Source organism: Corvus kubaryi, unplaced genomic scaffold, assembly GCF_017639235.1.
Source record: "Corvus kubaryi isolate FWS band 111438036 unplaced genomic scaffold, C.kubaryi_AGA036_p1.0 37354, whole genome shotgun sequence".
NCBI classification, from domain to species: Eukaryota; Metazoa; Chordata; class Aves; order Passeriformes; family Corvidae; genus Corvus; species Corvus kubaryi.
In genome coordinates this window covers 1,784,338-1,803,949 of record NW_024581116.1, presented here as the reverse complement: position 1 = coordinate 1,803,949, position 19,612 = coordinate 1,784,338, and the positions used below count along the sequence as shown (strand labels likewise).

Below are 19,612 nucleotides of genomic sequence, written 5' to 3'. Positions count from 1 at the left end.
AAGGCCATTTGGGTGCAAATGCCTGTTTTCTGGAGCCCAGAGATTTTGTTTCCGGCAGCGGGCTCGAGGCCATACTGCCTTTAGCCTGGAAATCTTGTGGAAAATCATCTGCTCCTCCACACTTGCATGTCCACAGCACAAAAATCAGGGGGATCCCCCACTCCATGGAAGTCATCTGGTCTGAGCCCTCTTGCTCATATAGGGCCACACAGAGGAGGTTACCCGGGTCCATGTCCAGATGGATTTTAAATGTCTCAAAGGATGGAGACATCTCTCTCTGGGCAGCCTGTGCCAGTTCTCGGCCACCCTCACAGTAAAAAAGTGTTTCCTGGTGTTCAGAGCAACCTCCTGTGCTTCAGTGGGTGCCCATGGCCCCTGGTCCTGTGTATTTTACTTTAAATGTAGAATCTCCATCTTTGAGAGTGATTTTCATCCTTGGAGATCTTCAGAACCCATCTGGACACAGTCCTGGGCAACTGGCTCTGGGTGGCCCTGCTTTAGCAGGGGGCTGAACCAGGTCACCTCCGGAGTTCCCTTTCCATCCCCAGCCACCTTGCAGTGACTTGTAAATCCTATGAGGACCGGCTGAGGGAGCTGGGAAAGGGGCTCAGCCTGGAGAAAAGGAGGCTCAGGGGGGACCTTCTGGCTCTGCACAACTCCCTGACAGGCGGGGGCAGCCACGTCGGGGTCGGGCTCTGCTCCCACGAACAGGGACAGGATGAGAGGACAGAACTTCAATCTATGGACAAGGGAAGTTCAGGTTGAACATCAGGAGGAATTTCTTCATGGAAAGGGTGCTCAGGCATTGGAAGGGGCTGCCCAGGGAGGTGGTGGAGTCTCCATCCCTGGAGGTCTCCACGGAACAACTGGACGTGACACTCAGTGCTCCGGGCTGGGTGACAAGGTGGGGACCGGTCACAGGTTGGACTCGATGACCTTGGGTAATCTCTCCCAACCTAAACGATTCTGTGATTCCGTGACTTTACTTCCCTTTCCGATGTGTCACTAGGCTCCCCTCTGCACCCAGAACTGGGGTGATCTGCGTGGTGCCGTGGGTTTGAGCCGCGCTTTGTCCGGCCCGGCCCGGGCTGGGCTGGGCTGGGCTCGGTCCGCGGGGCCAGCCCGGGGCGGGGCGGGGCGCGCATGCGCGGGGCGGCCGCGGGGGCTCCCGGAGGCGGCGGCCCCGGGACTCGGCGGCGGCAGCGGGAGAGGGGAGGAGAGGGCGGACGGCAGGGCGGACGGCGGAGCGGACGGCAGAGCGGACGGCAGAGCGGACACTGAGAGCGGTGAGTGCCGGAGGGGACAGCGGCCACTGAGTGCGGGAGGTGAGTGCCGCCACTGAGTGCGGGAGATGGAGAGCAGGCACTGAGTGCGGGAGGTGAATGCGGGCACCGAGAGCGGACGCTGCGGGCGGTGAGCGCGAAGGGTGAGTGCAGACGGTGAGTGCGGGCGATCCCCTCCCCGCGGTCCCCTTCTCTCCCCCCGGGGCACCCCGCCGAGGGTCCCCAGCGAGCTCCCGGTGCGCTCCGGCGGCCCCGCGCGGGTACCGCCGCTCCTGCATCCCCGCCGCGCCGGGAGCATCCTTCCCCGCGGGGGCAGCGGGATGCCGGGGGTGGTCGGTGTGCGGTGCCTAGTGCTTGCAGACACTCCCGGGGTGCCGGGGGGTGCGGGATCTTTCCCTCTGCGCCGCGCACAACTGTGGTTCATCAAGCCGGGTTGGTCCAGTGGTCAGGTGGGTGCTGGGGAAGAGCTTGAGGAGGGGAGGGATGTGCAGGGAAACATGGATTTTGCCTTAAATTCCCCCGTTACCGGTATCTCAAGGGCTTCCTGAAGGAGAGAGGTGGGCAGTGGTTTTCCTCTGTGTTTGTTTGAAGTGGCTGTGGGCGGATTTTCCTTGAATGACTTTGACACCCGGGGAGCTCTGGAGGCCACGGGAAGGAGATGCATAGCTCAGCCGTGAGCTGGGAGAAGAACCAGCTCCCGGTGTTTGCCTTGGAGCTGCCGCCTGCTCCTTGCGCAGACAGGAGCTGGGGCGTGTCTCCAAAGGGTCACCGAAGGGTTGTTCCCTGCTGATCTTCTCCAGGACACTTCGGGGTCATGTTCCCCCTGTATCCCATCCGGATTTTTTCCTGGCTGAAAACACCACAAGCATCTCATTTTTTGGGGGGGGAGGGGGAGTGGGGGGAGGGAAATATTGTGGACCGTCTTTAAGTGTTCTGGTTTTCTTCAGCACAAATACATAGATATATAAGTTTGAGTGAACATTTTAACAGTTGTTTGTTTGGTGTCAAACCAATTCCTCTCTGGCATGAGCAGGGTTAGGTATGGAGCATCCCAGGAGCTGTGCTGAGGTGGCTTTGACTGGAGCACACCAGTTTTTACTGGGATGGAGAGGTACACTTGTTGTGGGATGCTGGGATGCTGTGGGATCGTGGGTTCAGAGCTGGGAAATGATTCAGGTATCACTAGCTGGGGGATTTTTGGGTGGTGTGGGGATTGGAGCAACCAGCCAGTGGAAGGTGTCCCTGCCCATGGCAGAGGGGTTGGAACAAGATGAGCGTTAAGGTCCTTTCCAACCCAAAACATTTTAGGATTCTAGGATTGCTCACTGGGGATTAGGATGAGGAGGAATGTGATGCTGCCCTGGCAGCAGTCGTTGAAAAAGAGCAAAGTCGTGAAAAGGTCATGAAAAAGGATGAATCCAGCAGGTCTGAAGTCTGGTTTTGCCCTCTGCCAGGGCAGGGAGGGGACAGCCAGCCATGAATTCTGAATTCTAGCAACAGACTTTGCTCCTGCCTTGGGGTGCCGTGGTGACATGTGCTGCAAACAATTCCTAGAAACCCACACGAGGCTCATCAGGCCAAACCACACAGTTGCACGTTTCCTCCCACGCAGCCGGGGAAGGTGTGGGTTAACAGCCCTGCACCCTGCAGGATTTTCTGTTTCCTGGGCATTAATTGCTTGTATTTGTTTACGCTGAAGCTGCAGCCTGTGGCCGAGCAGAGGGCTGTGTCCCTGTGGGTGCAGGGAGCAATGGCGGGGAGGGATGGCCATGCCAGCGAGGCAGGGAACAAGGGAGGTGCCACCGCTGGGTCACGTGCGTGAGCTTGCAGCTACTTGCACATCTTGAGTCAGGCACCAGCTTAATTTTTTATCTGCTAGTTTACGGGGTAACTCTTGCTCCTGGGGTCAGACCAGTGGCTCTTTAATTGCATAAACATTCATTAATAAATTCCAGAAGAAGAAATACCCAGGGAGGTTGCTGGAGGCTGCAGCTGTACAGATGTGGCCATACCTTATGAGCTCCATCCTTCACAGAGTCATGGAATGGTTTGGGTTGGAAGGGGCATTAAAGATCATCCAGTTTCAACCCCCTGCCGTGGGCAGGGACACCTTCCAGTAGATCAGGTTGCTCCAAGCCCTATCCAACGTGACCTTGAACACTTCCAGATATTAAGGGGAAGCTTGCTCCCACCTCCTTCCCACCCTCCAAGCCCCACCAAATCCTTGGGATTGAGTAGGGTTGTAAGCATGTGGATGCAGCACGGCCAGCATGCCTTTTGGGGGAGAAGTCTGCCATCTGGCTCTTACCTGGGGCTTTGTAGCCCCAGGAAAGGCATCACTTCCGTCACTGCAAACCTGGAACCTGGCTGGGAGAGGCCATAGGGCTAAATAGGATGAGGTCCTGGATGGGGACGAAGACTTTTAGTGCAGGGGAGGGGAGAGCTCGTGGCTCCACGAAGTTGGCACAGGGCTGCAGTCTGTCCCTGGCAGCCTCCTCTCTGCCCACGGCAGCTGCAGGGCTCTGCATGATTTATGTACATTTTTTTTGAGTGACCAAAGCTCTAAAATCCTCAACCTTAAAAAAAGAATAATAATGTTTTTGTGCAAGAGGTTTTTGTGGATGACAGCAAAGCTGAGAAGGTTCTCGGGGCGATTTGAGCCCCCAAACAGCACATGGCCAGTTTGGTTTGGTCGCTCTGCCTGCAGGCAGATGGTTCCAGGGTTGTCCCATCAGCAGATGGATCTGAGCAGGGAGGGATTTGCTGGCTTGTCGAGGTCTCCCTGTGCTAGCAGGAGTTCCCAGTTCCAGCAGACCTGCACTGAAGGAAGATTAGTGCTGAAGGAAATTTAGGAGGTGAAAGTGGGATGCTGCTGTGACAAATCCAGGCTCCTTTGTCAGTCAGTGCAGGAGGAAAACCCCCAGGCACTTCGTTGGCACTACTCCAGTTTCTGGAAATGGTCAGTCCCAATCCATCAGTGATCCCTGCATGGCTGAATACAGCAGGCAGGGACTGATGGGGGTGGCAGGACCAAAACCATGCCCAGGAGTGCGTTGACACTTCAGCAGCCTGATGGTCATAGTTTGGGACTGTGTCCTGGTCTGGTTTGATTCCTGGTGTACTCATCCAGGGATTTCAGAGCCACCTGAAATCCAGCCCCAAAGCATCAGGTGTTGTGTTGGTTGTGTGTGGGAAAAGTGGTGAGCAGATCAGGAAAGCACAAACAGCAGAGGATTAGTGAGATCAGGAAGAAAAGCTGGGGAATATTACCTCGCCCTTGAGCAATTTTTGATACAGGGGGAGTGGATTTGCAGAGGAGGGAATTCTCAGCCAAGGTCTGTGAGTAGAATTAGTGAATATTAACTGGTGCTGCAGGTGGGTTTCTTTTTTTTTTTTTTAAGGAATTATTGGCTGTGTTATCAGCAGCATCACCAAGCTCTAACCCGGGTTAGGCATGAGGAAACTGCAGCTGTACTATCACGGCAAACCAGAAATGTGCCGTTCCCTAACATGGTTTGGGAGATAGCACAGTCCAGGAGTTGTTCCTAGCTGACAGTTTGTGTGTGGCCACCCATTTGAGGAGTGCAGCAGCACAGGAATGGCCAAGCCAGCCCAGCTGATCTCTGAGCACCTGATGTTGTGAAAATCAACCCCCCCTGCACGTGATGCTTGGACTCTCACAAAAAATCCACCAGCCTCATCCAACCTTTGGTTTCCTAAATTTGGGGTTCCATTCCCCTGCTTTGCTCCCCCAAACACCGCAGGGCCTCGGGGGTGCCCCCCTTGTTGGGATGTTTTGCTGCAGGGACGTGGCGTTTGCCAGCAGCTTTGTTTTGCTCTGTGCCGTCTGAGCACAGCGTTCCCTGCGCTGGCTCCGCTGCTCTCATCCCCTGGCCCCATCCCAAAACTCGGGCAATGCTGAGCCCATGTCAAGAGGCACTTGCTGCTCAGCACGGCTGAGCTGGCTGCTGGCCCAGCTCACTTCCAGGCCAGGAATTGCAGGGGAGCTGACACTGCCATGGCTTCCGTGGGGGATCCTGCCACCTCCCGCCGGCTTTCATGGCTCGTCTCCCAGCATCACAGGACGTTCGTTTCCTGAGGGATACAAGCTTGGACAAACCCTGCTTGGGTTGCACGCTGCATGTGTGTGTAGAGAAAGGGAGAATTTGAGCCATCTTCTTTTATTTGAAATTTTCCACAAGGTTATTTTGACCTTTTTTCTTAGCAGATCGGGTTGTTTTATGTCATGGCCTTCAGTAAATCACATGACATCACCTTTTACCTGCCAGAGCATCCCAGCCTGTGCAGGTCCCTGTTGGAGGAGTGATGGGAATTGGGCTGATGTAGATTTAACAGGGCACCTAAGTGCCTTGAGGGAAATAAAACCTTCTGTGCAATGCACTGTTGAGTAGTCCCAGCACTGCCCAGTGCATTAGGAGCACAGTATCTCGTTTCCATCAGGCAGATAAGGACTGATCTCCCCATTTCATAGACAGGGAAGTGTAAGCCCAGTTTACAGAAGCCCCAAGTACCTGGCCCCTCTCTGGTGGTGGGGATTTCCACTTCTTTGATGCTGGAGTGCAGATCAGTCCTTCATACCCTGCTGCCTGCCCTGGAAGGGCTGGTCCCTGGCTCAAACCATCAAATCATGGAATCATAGAATGGTTGGGGTGGGGAGACATTAAAGCTCATCCAGTTCCACCTTCCTGCCATGGGCAGGGATAACTTCCCCTATCCTAGGTTGCTCCAAGCCCTGTCCAGCCTGGCCTTGGACACTTCCAGGGATCCAGGAGCAGCCACAGTTTCTCTGGGCGCCCTGTGCCTGTTGTAAATCCCATGTAAATCCCAGCAGCTCCCTGCAGAAGGGATCTGAGCTCTGGGTGTTCCTGCTGCAGTCTGGAGGAATGTTGGCACCTAAATGTGTGGCAGGAGAAGGAAGCAGGTAATACCAAGACTGCACAGGAACTGCTGCTTGACCCAGTCCATGGTCTCTTATTTTCTCATCTCTGGAGGGGCCTTTCCAAAACACCGGGCAGAATGGGATGCAGGAGCTGGCACTGTGCTCCCTGGATGATCTTGGAAAGTTTTCTCCAACTCTTCACAATTTAATTACAGGAGATGTTTGTGCTTAGGGAGGACCAGCCTTCAGACAACAGGATTTGGGATGGGGCTTAGCCAGTGCATCTGAGCTGGGTGCAGCCCCGGTGCAGCCTCTCCCAGAGCCGAACTGCTCCCTGCCATCCTGGTGCTGTGGGAGCTCTGACACCAAAGTTAACCCCATGTAGGAAGGGGTCACAATAAAACCCCAAGCTTCAGAAGGACATGGAGTCCCCCCGGGGACTTTTGCTCAACTGCCAGAAGAGAGGAATTCAGGAATTAATCACCTGCAGCTCTCCAAACCAGTCTGTTGGCCACTGCTGTTATTTTCATGCTGTCCACAACCACTTCTTTTTTTTTTTTTTCTGTTTAAATGCAATGCATTTATTAAAGACTTCCCAAAGCTGAGTATCCCCGGTCCTCCCTTCTTTGTTTACCAGGAACTACTGCCTTTTTGCAAGCCTGTGTAAACCTCTGATGCCTGAATACCAGTCTGCAAGCAAATCTATCACATTAGTGTAGCCTCAATCCCAGACAGTGAACTCCGGGGGCTGGAGCGGTGGGAAAATCAACCGTACTCTGTAGGAAATTTTCTCATTCAAACCCTTCCATCAGACTGTGACCAAAAAGCAAAAGAGCTGGGAAGAAGCTTGGGTTTCCAATTACCCTCTTCAAAAGGGAGAGAAAAATTGGAACAGGATCGTTCTCCTCCTGTGCCGGGAGTTTTTATTGTGGATGTAATGATCCAGCCTGGCCATCATCCACGCCCTCCTTCTCGCCTTGCAGCTCCCTCCCTGAACAAACGATACTTGGTTGCTGTTAATTGGCAGCAGCCAAAATAACTGAATCCCCCGGAGATGGGGGTGAGGACGGAATCTCAACGAGACACCCCGCCGATGAATGTGGCTTTCAGCTGGCTCCTACGCCCCCGTGAAGGGAAAAGAATAGGGGCTCTGTGAAACAGCCAGTGCTGACCTTGGGTTTCTGGGTTGGTGGTTTCTTGTTGTTGTTGGTGGTTTTTTTTTTTTGCCTCTTTCTCTCTTCTAACCTTAATTGCTCGTCACTTTGTCCCATCACATGATCGCTGGAAACTGCCAACTTGTTCTCGCTCGCTCATATCACAAGGTTTGAAATAAGCAGGCTACCAGGTTCCTGATTTAGTGCTGTTCAGCCCAGTATCAGATGTGTTTCTTGTGATTTCAGACTATTATTTTAAAAATCTCTGCCCCTCACAGCCTGTTTAAAACTGGCATTTTCCAGCTCTGAAAACCTGCCTGGAATCATCTGTGCTGTCAGGGAGGTGTGCAGTGCCCAGGCTCTCCGAGGCGATGCTCGCTGCATGCACTGAGCTCTGGGGATGAGAGGCAGTGGCAAAATCCTGGCATGAGCACAAGTGGTGCAAGCCGGAGCCAGGCTGTGCCTGGGACAAAAGCTGCCTGTCTCTCTCACACCCTTGTCAGCATGCAAAGCAGGCAGGCCATGGACTGCATTCCCATGCATTCCTATTCCCAGGGTCAATTGCCACCTTCCCATGTGTTGCCTTTGCTCTTTACGGGCGGTTTTCAGCAGGAGATGAGCACTGACTCTGCTCTCTGCAGGTCTGTGCCCTCTTGGAGCTGGATTTCAGTTCCCGAAGTCCTGGGGTTCACTCTGGCACTAGTCTGTGTTCTCCAAGATTTAAGGAACTTAATCATGTCCTTTTTTCTTCTGCCTCACCACCATCGTCATCGAATCATAAAATCCCAGAATGATCTGGGTTGGAAAGATCATTTTTTTCCAACCCCTCTGCCATGGGAAGGAAAAAATTCTTTCCTGTAGGTTGGTGAGGCCCTGGCACAGGTTCCCAGAGAAGCTGTGGCTGCTCCATCCCTGGAAGTGTTCTGGCCAGGTTGGACTGGGCTTGGAGCAACCTGGGATAGTGGAAGATGTCCCTGCCCATGGCAGAGACAGAATGAGATGACCTTCAACATCCCTTCCATCCCAAACCACTCCACAATTCCATGATTTGTGAATGAACTCCATTAGCTACAAGGGGCCAGAATAGTCTGGCTGTACACTGGAGCAGGGCAGAGTGAGTGTTGCCTTCTGTTCACACCGTGCCCTCATAGGAGTGCCCCAAAGTCAAAATTTGCCTTGCCTCCCTAAATTTTGGCACGTAACACCACGGGGATACACAAGCTGCTGAATGAACTGCGTGTCCCATCACAGATTAGGACCCTGCAGACCCTTAGGAGAGAAGCAAAGTCTTTATGAGTGTGCACAACATTAACTCCCCAGCAAGTGTGCTCTCTTCAGCATTATACATCTGTGAAACTAAAACAGCATTTCCAGGGACCATTCTGCCTTCTGTGGCTAAGGCAGCTCTATTGAATGCAGCAGACAAATTACACTGTGGCAAATGGGGAAAAAAACCCAGCCTTGAGAGATGCTAAGGGAGAAAAGCCTAGGCAGTGTAGGGCAGAAAGACTTTTCTGGAAAATGAAGCTTAATGATGACAGCTCCCCTCTGCTAGAATATGGAGGCAACATGAAAATATTTTGTCTCTTATCAGATGCTTTGGGTTCCTACAGGAAGTGAGACTTGCTACCTGTTTGAGAGACTGCTCTGACTTTGCTCTGTGTGCTGTCTCACCCTGGGACTGCTTTCAGACTGCTTTCTGCTTTCTGAAACTCTCTCATGGTGTTTAACACTTTTCTGTCCTCTGTATCGTCGGCCTAGCAGGGGTCTCCCATCACAGAATCGCAGAATGGTTTGGGTTGGAAGGGATTTTAAAGCTCCTCTAGTTCCAACCCCCTGCCACAGGCAGGCACTAGACCAGGTGCCCACACAAACTATTTCTGTCTCACCTCTGGACACAGCTGGGATCTCATGTAACAGGAGAAAAATTCACTGTTTTCCACACTCAGGCAAAATAATTACTTGTGTTTACTTTTTTCCTGCCACCTCCATCCCCTGCAGCTCCAGTTGTGTGTGTATAAGCTTAGGAGACAAATTCTGCTCCTGCAAACCTGTGTGTGTCGGTTTCACAGGAGTAGCCACAGCCCTGCACAGTCTGGTGGGGCCCCACCAGCACCAATTTCAGTTCCGTTCAAATACGGGCATGTGTGATGAATTCTTTTCTATTTTGTGTGACACAAACACCAGCAGGGAAGAGAAGTATCTAGGTTGTTGGGAAACAGGGGGTATTGGGAATTAATTTAATGCCAGGAGTTGTTCTCCACACATTAGGATCCTGCTGTGCCCTGAATCTGAATCTTGCCAGCCAGAGCTTAGCAAGTCTGGAGGTTACCAAGGAGCAGAGCAGGCAGAGGAGTGCCCAGCACTGGGTTTGGCTGCTCTGAGCAGCCAGGGACATCTCTGGCAGTCCCTCAACATTGGTTCCATGGATGCTCCCAAAGCTCTGATGCTGTACCCGAACTGCAGGCAGCTTGGATGCAAAGCCTCTCATTTCTTCATTCCCTCTCAGTCCTGATGCTTCTTACTTGTGGAGGCATGAGGGCTGTAGGTTTGGGACTGTGGATTTCTCCGCTTCTCCCTCTGCCGTACTCACTACAGTAACCCATGGACAAGTTGTGTGACAGGGAAGCTTGACTTTCTTTGCAACCTCCATGATTTGGTTGGGAACCTCCTAACTCATGTGCACACAGGCAGGTTATCCCTTAGATGAGTAATTTACATCCCAGTTGTCCCTGAGCATTTTGTTACGGGTTAAGGGGTGAAAAATCACCTTCATAAATCATCAGATGCTTTCTTGCCAACGAACTGCTTCCTGCACTCCCTTGTTGGCAGCTTGTGGCTACTGAGCACACTCCAAGCTGAGTGCCTGAGGAAGTGGGGAGGAAGGGCAGGCTTGTGACATTGCTGTGCCCATCTGATGCAGGCTGAGCTGCAGGGACAGGGCTCTGCCATCCTCCTCTGTGCTGAATTTAGGTCAGGGAACAGATACCCCTGGGAATCTGGTACTCCCTCAGACCCTTCCCTAACTCCCCAGGAGATCTGGTACCTCTAAACTAGACAATATTCATAGAATCATGGAATGGTTCAGACTGAAAGGGACCTTAAAGATCATCTTATGCCAACCCCCTGCAGTCCCCTGAGCAGGGACACCTTCTGCTATCCCAGGTTGCTCCAAGCTCTGTCCAGCCTGAATAGTTCTGGTGATGGGGCAGCCCCAGCTTCTCTGGGCAACCTGTGCCAGGGCCTTGCCACCCTCACAGGGAACAATTCCTTCCCAATATCCCATCCATCCCTGCGCTCTGGCAGTGGGAAGCCATTTCCCCTTGTCCTGTCCTTCCAGGCCCTTGTCCCAAGTCCCTCTCCAGCTCTCTTGGAGCCTCTTCAGGCACTGGAAGGTGCTCTAAGGGCCAGTATCTCGCTAGTGCCATGGTTTATCCCACTGGGAATGGCAGCATGCTCTTCTCCGCAGTGCACCACCATTAACATTTCCTCTTTCTCCCGTCCCCACAGGGCAGGAAGACGACGTTCTGTGGTGTGGGGCTGAAGGCAGCAGGATGACAGCCATCCTGGAGCGGCTCAGCACGCTGTCCCTCAGTGGGCAGCACCTCAGCCGGCTGCCCCGGCTGCTGGAGGACGGCTTCCCCAAGATGCCCTGCACGGTGAAGGAGTGCGAGGTGCCGCAGCTCTTCCGGGAGCCCTACATCCACAGCGGCTACCGGCCCACCGGCCAGGACTGGCGTTACTACTTCCTCAGCCTCTTCCAGAAGCACAACGAGGTGGTCAACGTGTGGACTCATCTCCTGGCAGCTCTGGCCGTGCTGCTGAGGTTCAAAACGTTTGTGGAGGCTGAGCAGTTGCCTGTGGACGCGTGGTCCTTGCCGTTGCTCATCTTTGTCCTCTCCTCTGTCACCTACCTGACCTGCAGCCTCTTGGCCCACCTGCTGCAGTCCAAGTCAGAGCTGTACCACTACACCTTCTACTTCGTGGACTATGTTGGAGTCAGCATCTACCAGTATGGCAGTGCCCTGGCTCATTTCTACTACAGCTCTGACCAAGCCTGGTATGACAAGTTCTGGCTTTTCTTCCTGCCAGCAGCAGCTTTCTGTGGCTGGTTGTCCTGTGCCGGCTGCTGCTACGCCAAATACCGGTACCGACGGCCTTATCCCATCATGAGGAAGATGTGCCAGGTGATCCCAGCAGGGCTGGCTTTCATCCTGGATATCAGCCCCGTGGCTCACCGGGTGTTCGTGTGTCACCTGGGGGGCTGTGAGGAAGATGCTGCTTGGTACCACACGTACCAGATACTGTTTTTCCTTATCAGTGCTTATTTCTTTTCCTGCCCTGTCCCTGAAAAGTACTTCCCTGGCTCCTGCGATATCGTTGGCCATGCCCACCAGATCTTCCACACCTTCCTGGCCATCTGCACCCTGTCACAGCTGGAGGCCATTCTTTTGGATTACAAGAGCAGGCAGGAGATTTTCCTGAAGAGACACGGGCCTTTCACCGTTTATCTCTCCTGCATCTCTTTTTTTGGCTTGGTGGCCTGTAGTGCCATCACAGCTTACATCCTGCGACGCAGGATCAAGGCCAGCCTGGCTAAAAAGGACTCCTGAAAGTCACGGATGTGACGGGCATGACATCACCAGAGAAAATCAAGAAGAGGAGGCATAACATACTAGAGACATGACTGTCTTATTTGCCTAACACGCCGTGACTAACCAGGACCCTGGACTCAGATGGAGGGCTGGACACGTCATGCTGGATGCATTTTCACAGCAGGGATTGCCTTTTGCCATCCAAGAGGGGGACATGGAGTGTTTTAAGCCAGAACAAGTCACTGAACCAAGGATGCTGGAATAGGCAGAGGTTCCTTGTTCATCCTGGTAGAGCTGTGGGTGAGACCTTGCTGAAGGTCAGGGAGGGCGGCCTGGAGGCAGTGGGACTGTAGAAGGGTGTGCCAGGGCTCACAAAACCATGAGTACCACAGCTGGATGTGATGACCTCTTTGGGTTTTGCCATATCTGTGGCAGAACTGTTCCTGTCAAAGGCACTAGGAAGGTTTTGGGAAGTCTGTGTTTCCAGGGTTCAGGTGTGAGGGCATATGTGGCACAGTGGCTGGCAGAATCCTTTTCTTGTTCCAGCCAGAGGTTCTCTGTATGCTCCACTTACCAAGTGTGTCAATGCCAGGTCGCTTAGGTGGCTTTGGGAAAACATCTTTGGAGATCCAGGCTTGACCTGGGGTCCTCTGGGACAAACTGGGTCTGTGTCATCTGTCTAGGGAGTCTGACCAACCTCTAGCAATGTCCATGAAATGTGGAATAACCTGGATGTGATCTGTTTGATACAGGAAAGGCTCTGCTCCTCCAACAGCACTACTGTGCTCGCGGCCAAAAGGGTATGAAGGTGAAGGAGTCTTTATTCCCCTCTTAATGGTGCTTCATGTCCTTGGTGAGCCTTGTGGGAAAGCTGACCTTGAAGCTGCAGGGTTGCTTTTCTGCGACCAGTGGGGTTGTGACTCTGGCATGTTTTTATCAGTATTAGATGAAGGTGGAACAGCAAAAGCCAGGAGCAGGGTGACAACATAAGGGTCCTGCACAACCTCAGGATGGGTTTATGCTTGGGACTTGGTGATTCCTGTGTGGAGTAGAAAAGATAGTCATCAGGGTCACTTAATGTCCATGAGTCTCTCCTGTCCAAGGTAACAAAGGCTGGGTTACTGTGTCCCACACTAGAGGAGTCTCTTCTGTGCTTGCCTGGGGGGAATATTGAATATGAAGCCACCAAGGAGGTTTAAATCCTTGCTGAAACCAAGGAATCCATGGGATCTGTCCCAGCCATGGATTTGTCTCAGTGAACCCAAGGGCAGGCAAATGAATTGTGATTGCTGGTTCTGAGCAGGCAGAGTGTAGGGTTGGGGATATGGTTGGTGAGGACAAGCACTGATTTCTGCACTTCATCTGTGTTTTAGCTCTTGAGGTGTGCATGTGTGTTCATGTTCCATGCATGTGCATGGGATTTGTTATCCAGAAAGGCTTCACCTTGGGATTTTATGTCTCCAGAGCCTTCTAGCTGGGGTAAGATTAACCCAAAGGAAACAGTGCTGTCCTGCTGGAGGAGCAAGGTGGGCCAGACAACAGATTTGTTAATAGGTGGTGGAAAAGAGACCTGTAAATAGGTACTTTACTGGTCCTGTATTTTGTGGGTAAATTTGGAACTCATGGCCCTATAGAAAATTAAATACAAAGGGAGAGGGAAGTAAGTTTGGAGTGTAGGAGAAGAAATCATAGGAAAGTCTTCAGGAGGTCATCAAGTCCACCCTTTCTCATCAGTCCTGGCCTCCTGGTTTACATCCAGTCCAGCTTAGAAATTAATTACTTCATTTCTTAGGGTGTTATTGATGGTACAGCCATGCTGACCTAGCAGAAAATCTGCCTCAGGGGAGATGCCAAGCAGGGATGGTCCCACTTCCACCTCACTGAACCCCTTCCCATGCACAGAAGCTCATCTCCCCATGGAGCAAGCCAGTGCTGGGAGAGGGACCATCAGGAAACCAATCCTACTGAAAAAATGTCAGTAATTTTTGGCTGGTTTTAACTCTGAGCCAGCTCACTTGGACAACGTGGCTGCCTGCAGGGAAGGGCTGGAGTGGAGGCCAGCAGCAGTTCCTCCTTGCATGGCAGCTGGCTGCTCAACTCACTCAGTTGCACTGATGGACTGCTCCTTCCATGGCCTCTGGCTTTGTTTGTGGGTCTCCTCCCAGTTTGAAGAAGGGCTTCCAGTGGGAGCAGCTTTTTCTTACAGCCTAATTTGCCTTGGTTTTGGGGTAGGCAAGGCAGAATAAGACACTGGGCGTGGAACTGGCTGGATGGTATCAGTGGGTTCCTGTGCAGAAACAGAGGGAAATCAGGCTGGTCCGGAGCTCATTTCTGGGAAAAAATGGAGAAGGATTGGGCATGGCTGATAATAGCAAACCTGCTCTGCTGCTACCTGGAGTTATACTGGTACCAAAGGAAGGGATCACCCAGGTGTCCCCTTCTCTGAGGGTTTGAAAACAGATTACATGCCCTGTCCTTGTCGAAGGAGGGTGAGTTCGGTAATGCCATCTCGTTCAGGGACAGGGAGAGGAGCCCACGTGGCTCTTCCAAGGTACTTTGGATCATATCTTCTCCTCCCTGGCTGAGCAGAAGTGACATTTCTCTGGAGCAGTGGTGTGACAGTGGAGGTGTTTTTGCGCACTCCCACGTTTCCCCTCAGGTGAAGCCGCTCCGGTCTCCGCGTGCCCTGCACTCCCACCTGGAGCTGACCTCCTGGTTATGATGATGGGTGGAGTGAGCGGGGACCTCCCATACTGATCTGTGCTGCTGTGAGGATGCGCCCTTGTGTCACAAGGGGCTCACCAACACTGGAGCTTCCTTCATTCCTGTCTCCATCCTCCTCCTCTTCCTCCAACCAGCTTCCTTCTTTCCTTCATCTCCAGACTTCATCCTTGTGCCTTATGCACCTGGCTGCCTTCCTGGGCAGACTACACATGCTGCAGTCTGCTGGACTTCAGCTGGGAAGTGGCTGTGGAAGCTTTGCCAGCGATCCAGAGGAGACCAGGGCTGGATCTGGAAAGAGCCAAAGTGCCGCTGTGATAAATGCTCAGTTCGCCTGAGAGCTCCCCAGGACCTTCTCCTTGGGCTCACTGCTTGGAGCAGGTCTCCTCCATCCTGGTGTTCCTAAGGAGGCATGGCTGGGAAGGATGCACCAGTGGCCAGGCTTGGTGAAGAGCTGACCACCAAAGGCTGAGCACACCTAAGATCCCAAAGGGATCAAGGTCACCGTCCTCTCCCTCAGGAATCTCTGGTGCTGAGGCAGTATTCTTGCAGATCTTGCAAACCATGACAACTCCTAAGAATTCATGCCAGTGTGCCTTGTGCTATTCCTTTTTGGGCTTAATCCTGAAGGAATCTGAAGATCACGGGCAACCTCTTTTCTGTCTGCTGGTCCCTGGTTGCTCTTAACAGCCAGTTGCCACTGACAGGATTTGCTCAGTGTATGGAGGAGGAGGGGAGGATGGAGACAGGTGCCTTCAATTTGTATTTATGCCTAATTTGTGTAAGGAGGCAAGGACAGGTTCCTCATGTGCCTTGCAATTTACATCTTTTACTGACAAGATTATTTTTAAGCACTGTTTGTTACTAAACAGAAGTACAAAAGAGTTTGTATTCTTTTCCTTTGGGAAACAGGGAAGGGTATGAGTGTTCCTTATTAACCATCCCCTTCCCAACTCCCATCTGCTGACTTTGTATTGTTGAAAACATTGACAATATTTTAAGCTTTGTACTGTACTGATCTTTATTTAAAAACTTTAGTGGAAAAAAAAAGATCTGTGAAAGCAAAACAAGTGGTGTGGTGTGAAATTTCCAAGTGCACAACTACAGAAGGTTACGAGTCATTAGAAAGGAAAGGGGATAATAATTACAGAGGGGATATATTAGAGTGATAATAATTACAATAATGAACAATAGGGTGTGGTTTTATCTGTGCATCTCAAAGTACTTTCCAGGTTTCACGATACCTATTGGATTTCATTCCCTTTCCACAAGGGAAGTGCAGAATGGCTGCCCTGACACTGAGTAGAGAAATTTTAGTTCATCATCCACAATCACAGAAGGGTTGAGTTTGGAAAAGATCTCTGGGGGCCACTTGGTCCAACCCTCAGCTCAAGCAGGGCCCCCCAGAGCTGGTTGTTCAGGTCCATGTCGAGATGGATTTTGATTATCTCTGAGGATGAAGACTCTTTTGCCTCTCTGGGCAACTGGGCCAGTGCATGGCCACGCTTACAGTAAAAACGTGTTTCCTGATGTTCAGAGGAACCTCCTATGTTCCAGTGTGTGCCCGTGGCCTGTGGTCCTGGCACTGGGACCTGGCACAGAGCCTTGCCCTGTCCTATTTGCACCCTCCCTTCAGGGATTCATATACACCTATAAAATCTTAAATATTCCCTGACCAGATCCTCTTCCACCAAGGTGCATATTCCTTGCTCCAGCCCTTCCCCCTGGTCTCAGGGACCAGGGATTCCTGAAGGCTGGTCTTGCTGGTAAAGACTGAGGGGAAGAAGGCTCTTCCATGTTCTCTGTAGCCAGCTCCCACATCTTACTGAGCAATGGGCCCACAACATTTTCCCTACTCTCCCTTTTGTCACCCTATAGGAACCCTTCTGGTTGTCTTTGACATTCCCGAACAGATTCCAGTTGGACTTTGCCTTTCCTCATCCCTGCACACTCAGATAATGTCTCTGTGTTCCTTTCTGTCCATGTCCTTGCTTTCACCCCTCTGCTGCTTCTGTGTTTGAGTTTTGCCAGGACCTCCCTGTTTATCCATGCAGGCATGCTGGCATTTTTGCCCAGCTTCCTGCTCATTGGAATGGACTGTTCTTGAGCTTGGAGATTACTCCTCCCAGGCCTCCTTATCCCAAGACACTCTACCAAGGAGGCAGAGGCCTTTGAAGACGCCAAAGTCTGAAGTCTAGAGGTGTTTGATGTTTACCCTCCTCCCTTCCCTCAGGATCCTGAACTCCACCAGCCACGTCTGCCTTTGACTCCCACATCCCCAGCAAACCATGGCTGGTGAGTCTGATGTCCAGCAAAGCAGTTCTCCTTGTTGGCTCCTCCATCATTTGGAGGAGAGAGTTACCAGCACTGCATTCCACAACCCTCCTGGATTGCAAATCATTGAACCATGGAAGGGTTTGGGTTGGAAGGGACCTTAAAGATCATCCACCCTGGCATGGCCAGGGACACCTTCCACTAGACCAGGTTTCTCAGGGCTCCATCCAACCTGACCTTGAATGTTTCCACAGGTAGGGCATCCACAGCAGCTCTGAACAACCAGTGCCAGGGCCTCACCACCCTCACAGTAAACAATTTCTTCCTGAAATCAAATCTAAATCTACTCTCTGTCTTCACTTTGAAGCCATTCCCCTTTGTCCCGCCACTACATAAATAGTCCATCTCCATCTTTCATGGCAGCTCCCTTCAGGTACTGGAAGGCCACAGTTAGGTCACCCCAAAGCCTTCTTTTCTCCAGGATGAATAATCCAAATTCTCTTGGTGTTTCCTCTTAGGAGAGGTGCTCCATCCCTCTTGTGTTGTCCTTCCAGCAGGTATCAGGGTGGATGAAGTCTTTCATGAAGACCAGGGCCTGCAAAGAGGTAGCTGCCCAGTACGGTGTCACCCATTCTGGTTATGCCTTGAACCCTTCCCTGTAAGCTCCATTGGCTCATCATCCACGCAGAATTCCAGGCACTCCAGCTGTTCTCTCACTAAAGGGCAGCTCCCTCTCCTCACCTTCTTGGCGTGTCTGTATCCCTCCATTGCAACACTTGAGTCATGGGAGCCATCGCACCACGCTTTCCTGATTCCCAGCAAGATCATAGCCCTGCGGATGCACCCAGGTCTCTGACTTGTCATGCCCAGTCCCCACACTGCTGGTGTTCTCTATGCACACTTCAGCGAGACACCCCAGCACACCAACTTCCCAGATTCAGGGATCCCAGTTTTAGGGATTTCTCCATCACGGTGTTTTGTTGATTTTCTGATCCCTTTCTGTCACATCCTCCGTGTCCTCAGCTCATCAGCCTTGTCTGGGAGGACTGTGTGTGATCACATACATAAGTCGTCAATTTCTCCTGAATTCCAGCACTTAAAACCTCTAGAATATCCTCTATTTTTCCTTCCAATAGCCAATCATTTTAATTATTTTTTCTTAATGTAACACACAGACCAAGGCTTCTGCAGGTTGTGTTTTTACCCACCAGAGGGCGAGTTGTCTCCATCTGTGTCCTCCAGTGCCACGAAAGCAGAGCCCGATAAGGAATTCCTTTTCCCTTTCAGGAGTAATAGCAGGGATGTGGGAAGCTAAAAAGGCTGATCTTGACCTTGGCAAGTCAGACTTGTCTGTACAGAAGTTGTCACGGATGCAGCTTAATCCAGATCTTCTTAGTTCCACTCCAGTTCCTTATTCCTCATTTCTCCTCTCTCCTGCTTTACAGTCACTATTCTGCTCTGGCTTTTCTTCTGCTTGCTTCTGTGGAATCTCAGAATGGTTTGGGTTAGAAGGGACATTAAAGACCACCTTGTTCCAAGCCCCTGCCATGGGCAGGGACACCTTCCATTAAACCAGGCTGCTCAACCTGGCCTTGGACACTTGAAGGGATGGCACAAACACAGCTTTTCTGGGCAACCTGTGCCAGGGCCTCCCCACCCTCACAGGGAAGAATTCCTTCCCAATATCCCATCTAACCCTGCCCTCTGGCACTTTAAAACCACTGCCCCTTGTCCTGTCACTGCATACCCTTGTAAATAATCCCTTTTTGGCTCTCTTGGAGCCCCTTTAGGCACTGGAAGGGGCTTCAAGGACTTCTGGGAGCCTTCTCTTCTCCAGGCTGAACATCCCCGGCTCTCCCAGCCTGTTATCTTTACAGTAAGGCTGTGTGGCAGGCACTCTGCCACACAGCCTTGTCACAAATTTGCTGTCACTTTCCTCAGGGATAATCCTTGGCACACGGAGGCAAATTTCCTTCTCTGAAACAGGCCCCATTCCCTGTTAAATGCTGCCTGGATTGCAGCTTGAAAAATCAGAGCGAGTGCTTCATCAGAGACCTGCACCTGGGTAAGACCTCACAGCAGCAGCTTTGCTGTCTTCCAGATCCAGCTCTTCCAGCCCTGCTTGGCCTTCAGTCCATTATTTTCCTTTCTAAGCTCATCAGCCTCATTCTTTATCTCCCACCGTCTGGCTTTCTTCATTCTCCCACACCATGCTCAGACAGACGGTCTGGCTGCATTTCTCTCTGCTTAACTTCTGCTTACAAAACCCTCGGATCTGCTGCCTGCCCTTGGATCACAGACTGGCTTGGCTGGTGTACTGCTGATAAAGAGAACAAAGCAAAGACGCACAAAAAAACTATTTTTTTTTTCATAGAATCCTAGAAGGTTTGGGTTGGAAGGGACCTTCAGGATCATCTTGTTCCAACCCCCCTGCCATGGGCAGGGTCACCTTCCACTAGACCAGGTTTCTCCCAAATCCTGTCCAACCTGGCCCTGAACACTTGCAGGAATGGGGAATCCACTTCTTTTGGGGAATCCACAACTTCTGTAGGCAACAAACAACTTCTATTTTCCATGGTGATGGATTTAGCTCTCTCTTACATTTAGGAGTGACTTTTGAACAGTCACCTTTCCCTTGATGGCATCCCTGATGCTTCTTTTTGCCCCTTCCTCCAGAAATAAATT

The 19,612-nt window shown here is 51.8% G+C and overlaps 1 protein-coding gene across 3 annotated transcripts; it reads left to right on the top strand.

Moving 5' to 3' along the window:
- Nucleotides 1-1,194: 1,194 nt before the first annotated feature.
- On the top strand, nt 1,195-15,659 carry PAQR8 (progestin and adipoQ receptor family member 8). Of its 3 annotated transcripts, none has more exons than XM_042032876.1 (2): nt 1,195-1,286; nt 10,848-15,659. In XM_042032876.1, the coding sequence occupies exon 2, from the start codon at nt 10,892-10,894 to the stop codon at nt 11,948-11,950; it is 1,059 nt and encodes a 352-aa protein (XP_041888810.1). In that variant the 5' UTR covers nt 1,195-1,286; nt 10,848-10,891; the 3' UTR covers nt 11,951-15,659. The 3 variants fall into 3 exon arrangements, with proteins under 3 accessions (XP_041888810.1, XP_041888809.1, XP_041888811.1); XM_042032875.1 differs by lacking the exon at nt 1,195-1,286 and adding an exon at nt 1,293-1,413; XM_042032877.1 differs by lacking the exon at nt 1,195-1,286 and adding an exon at nt 1,345-1,426.
- Nucleotides 15,660-19,612: the final 3,953 nt, after the last annotated feature.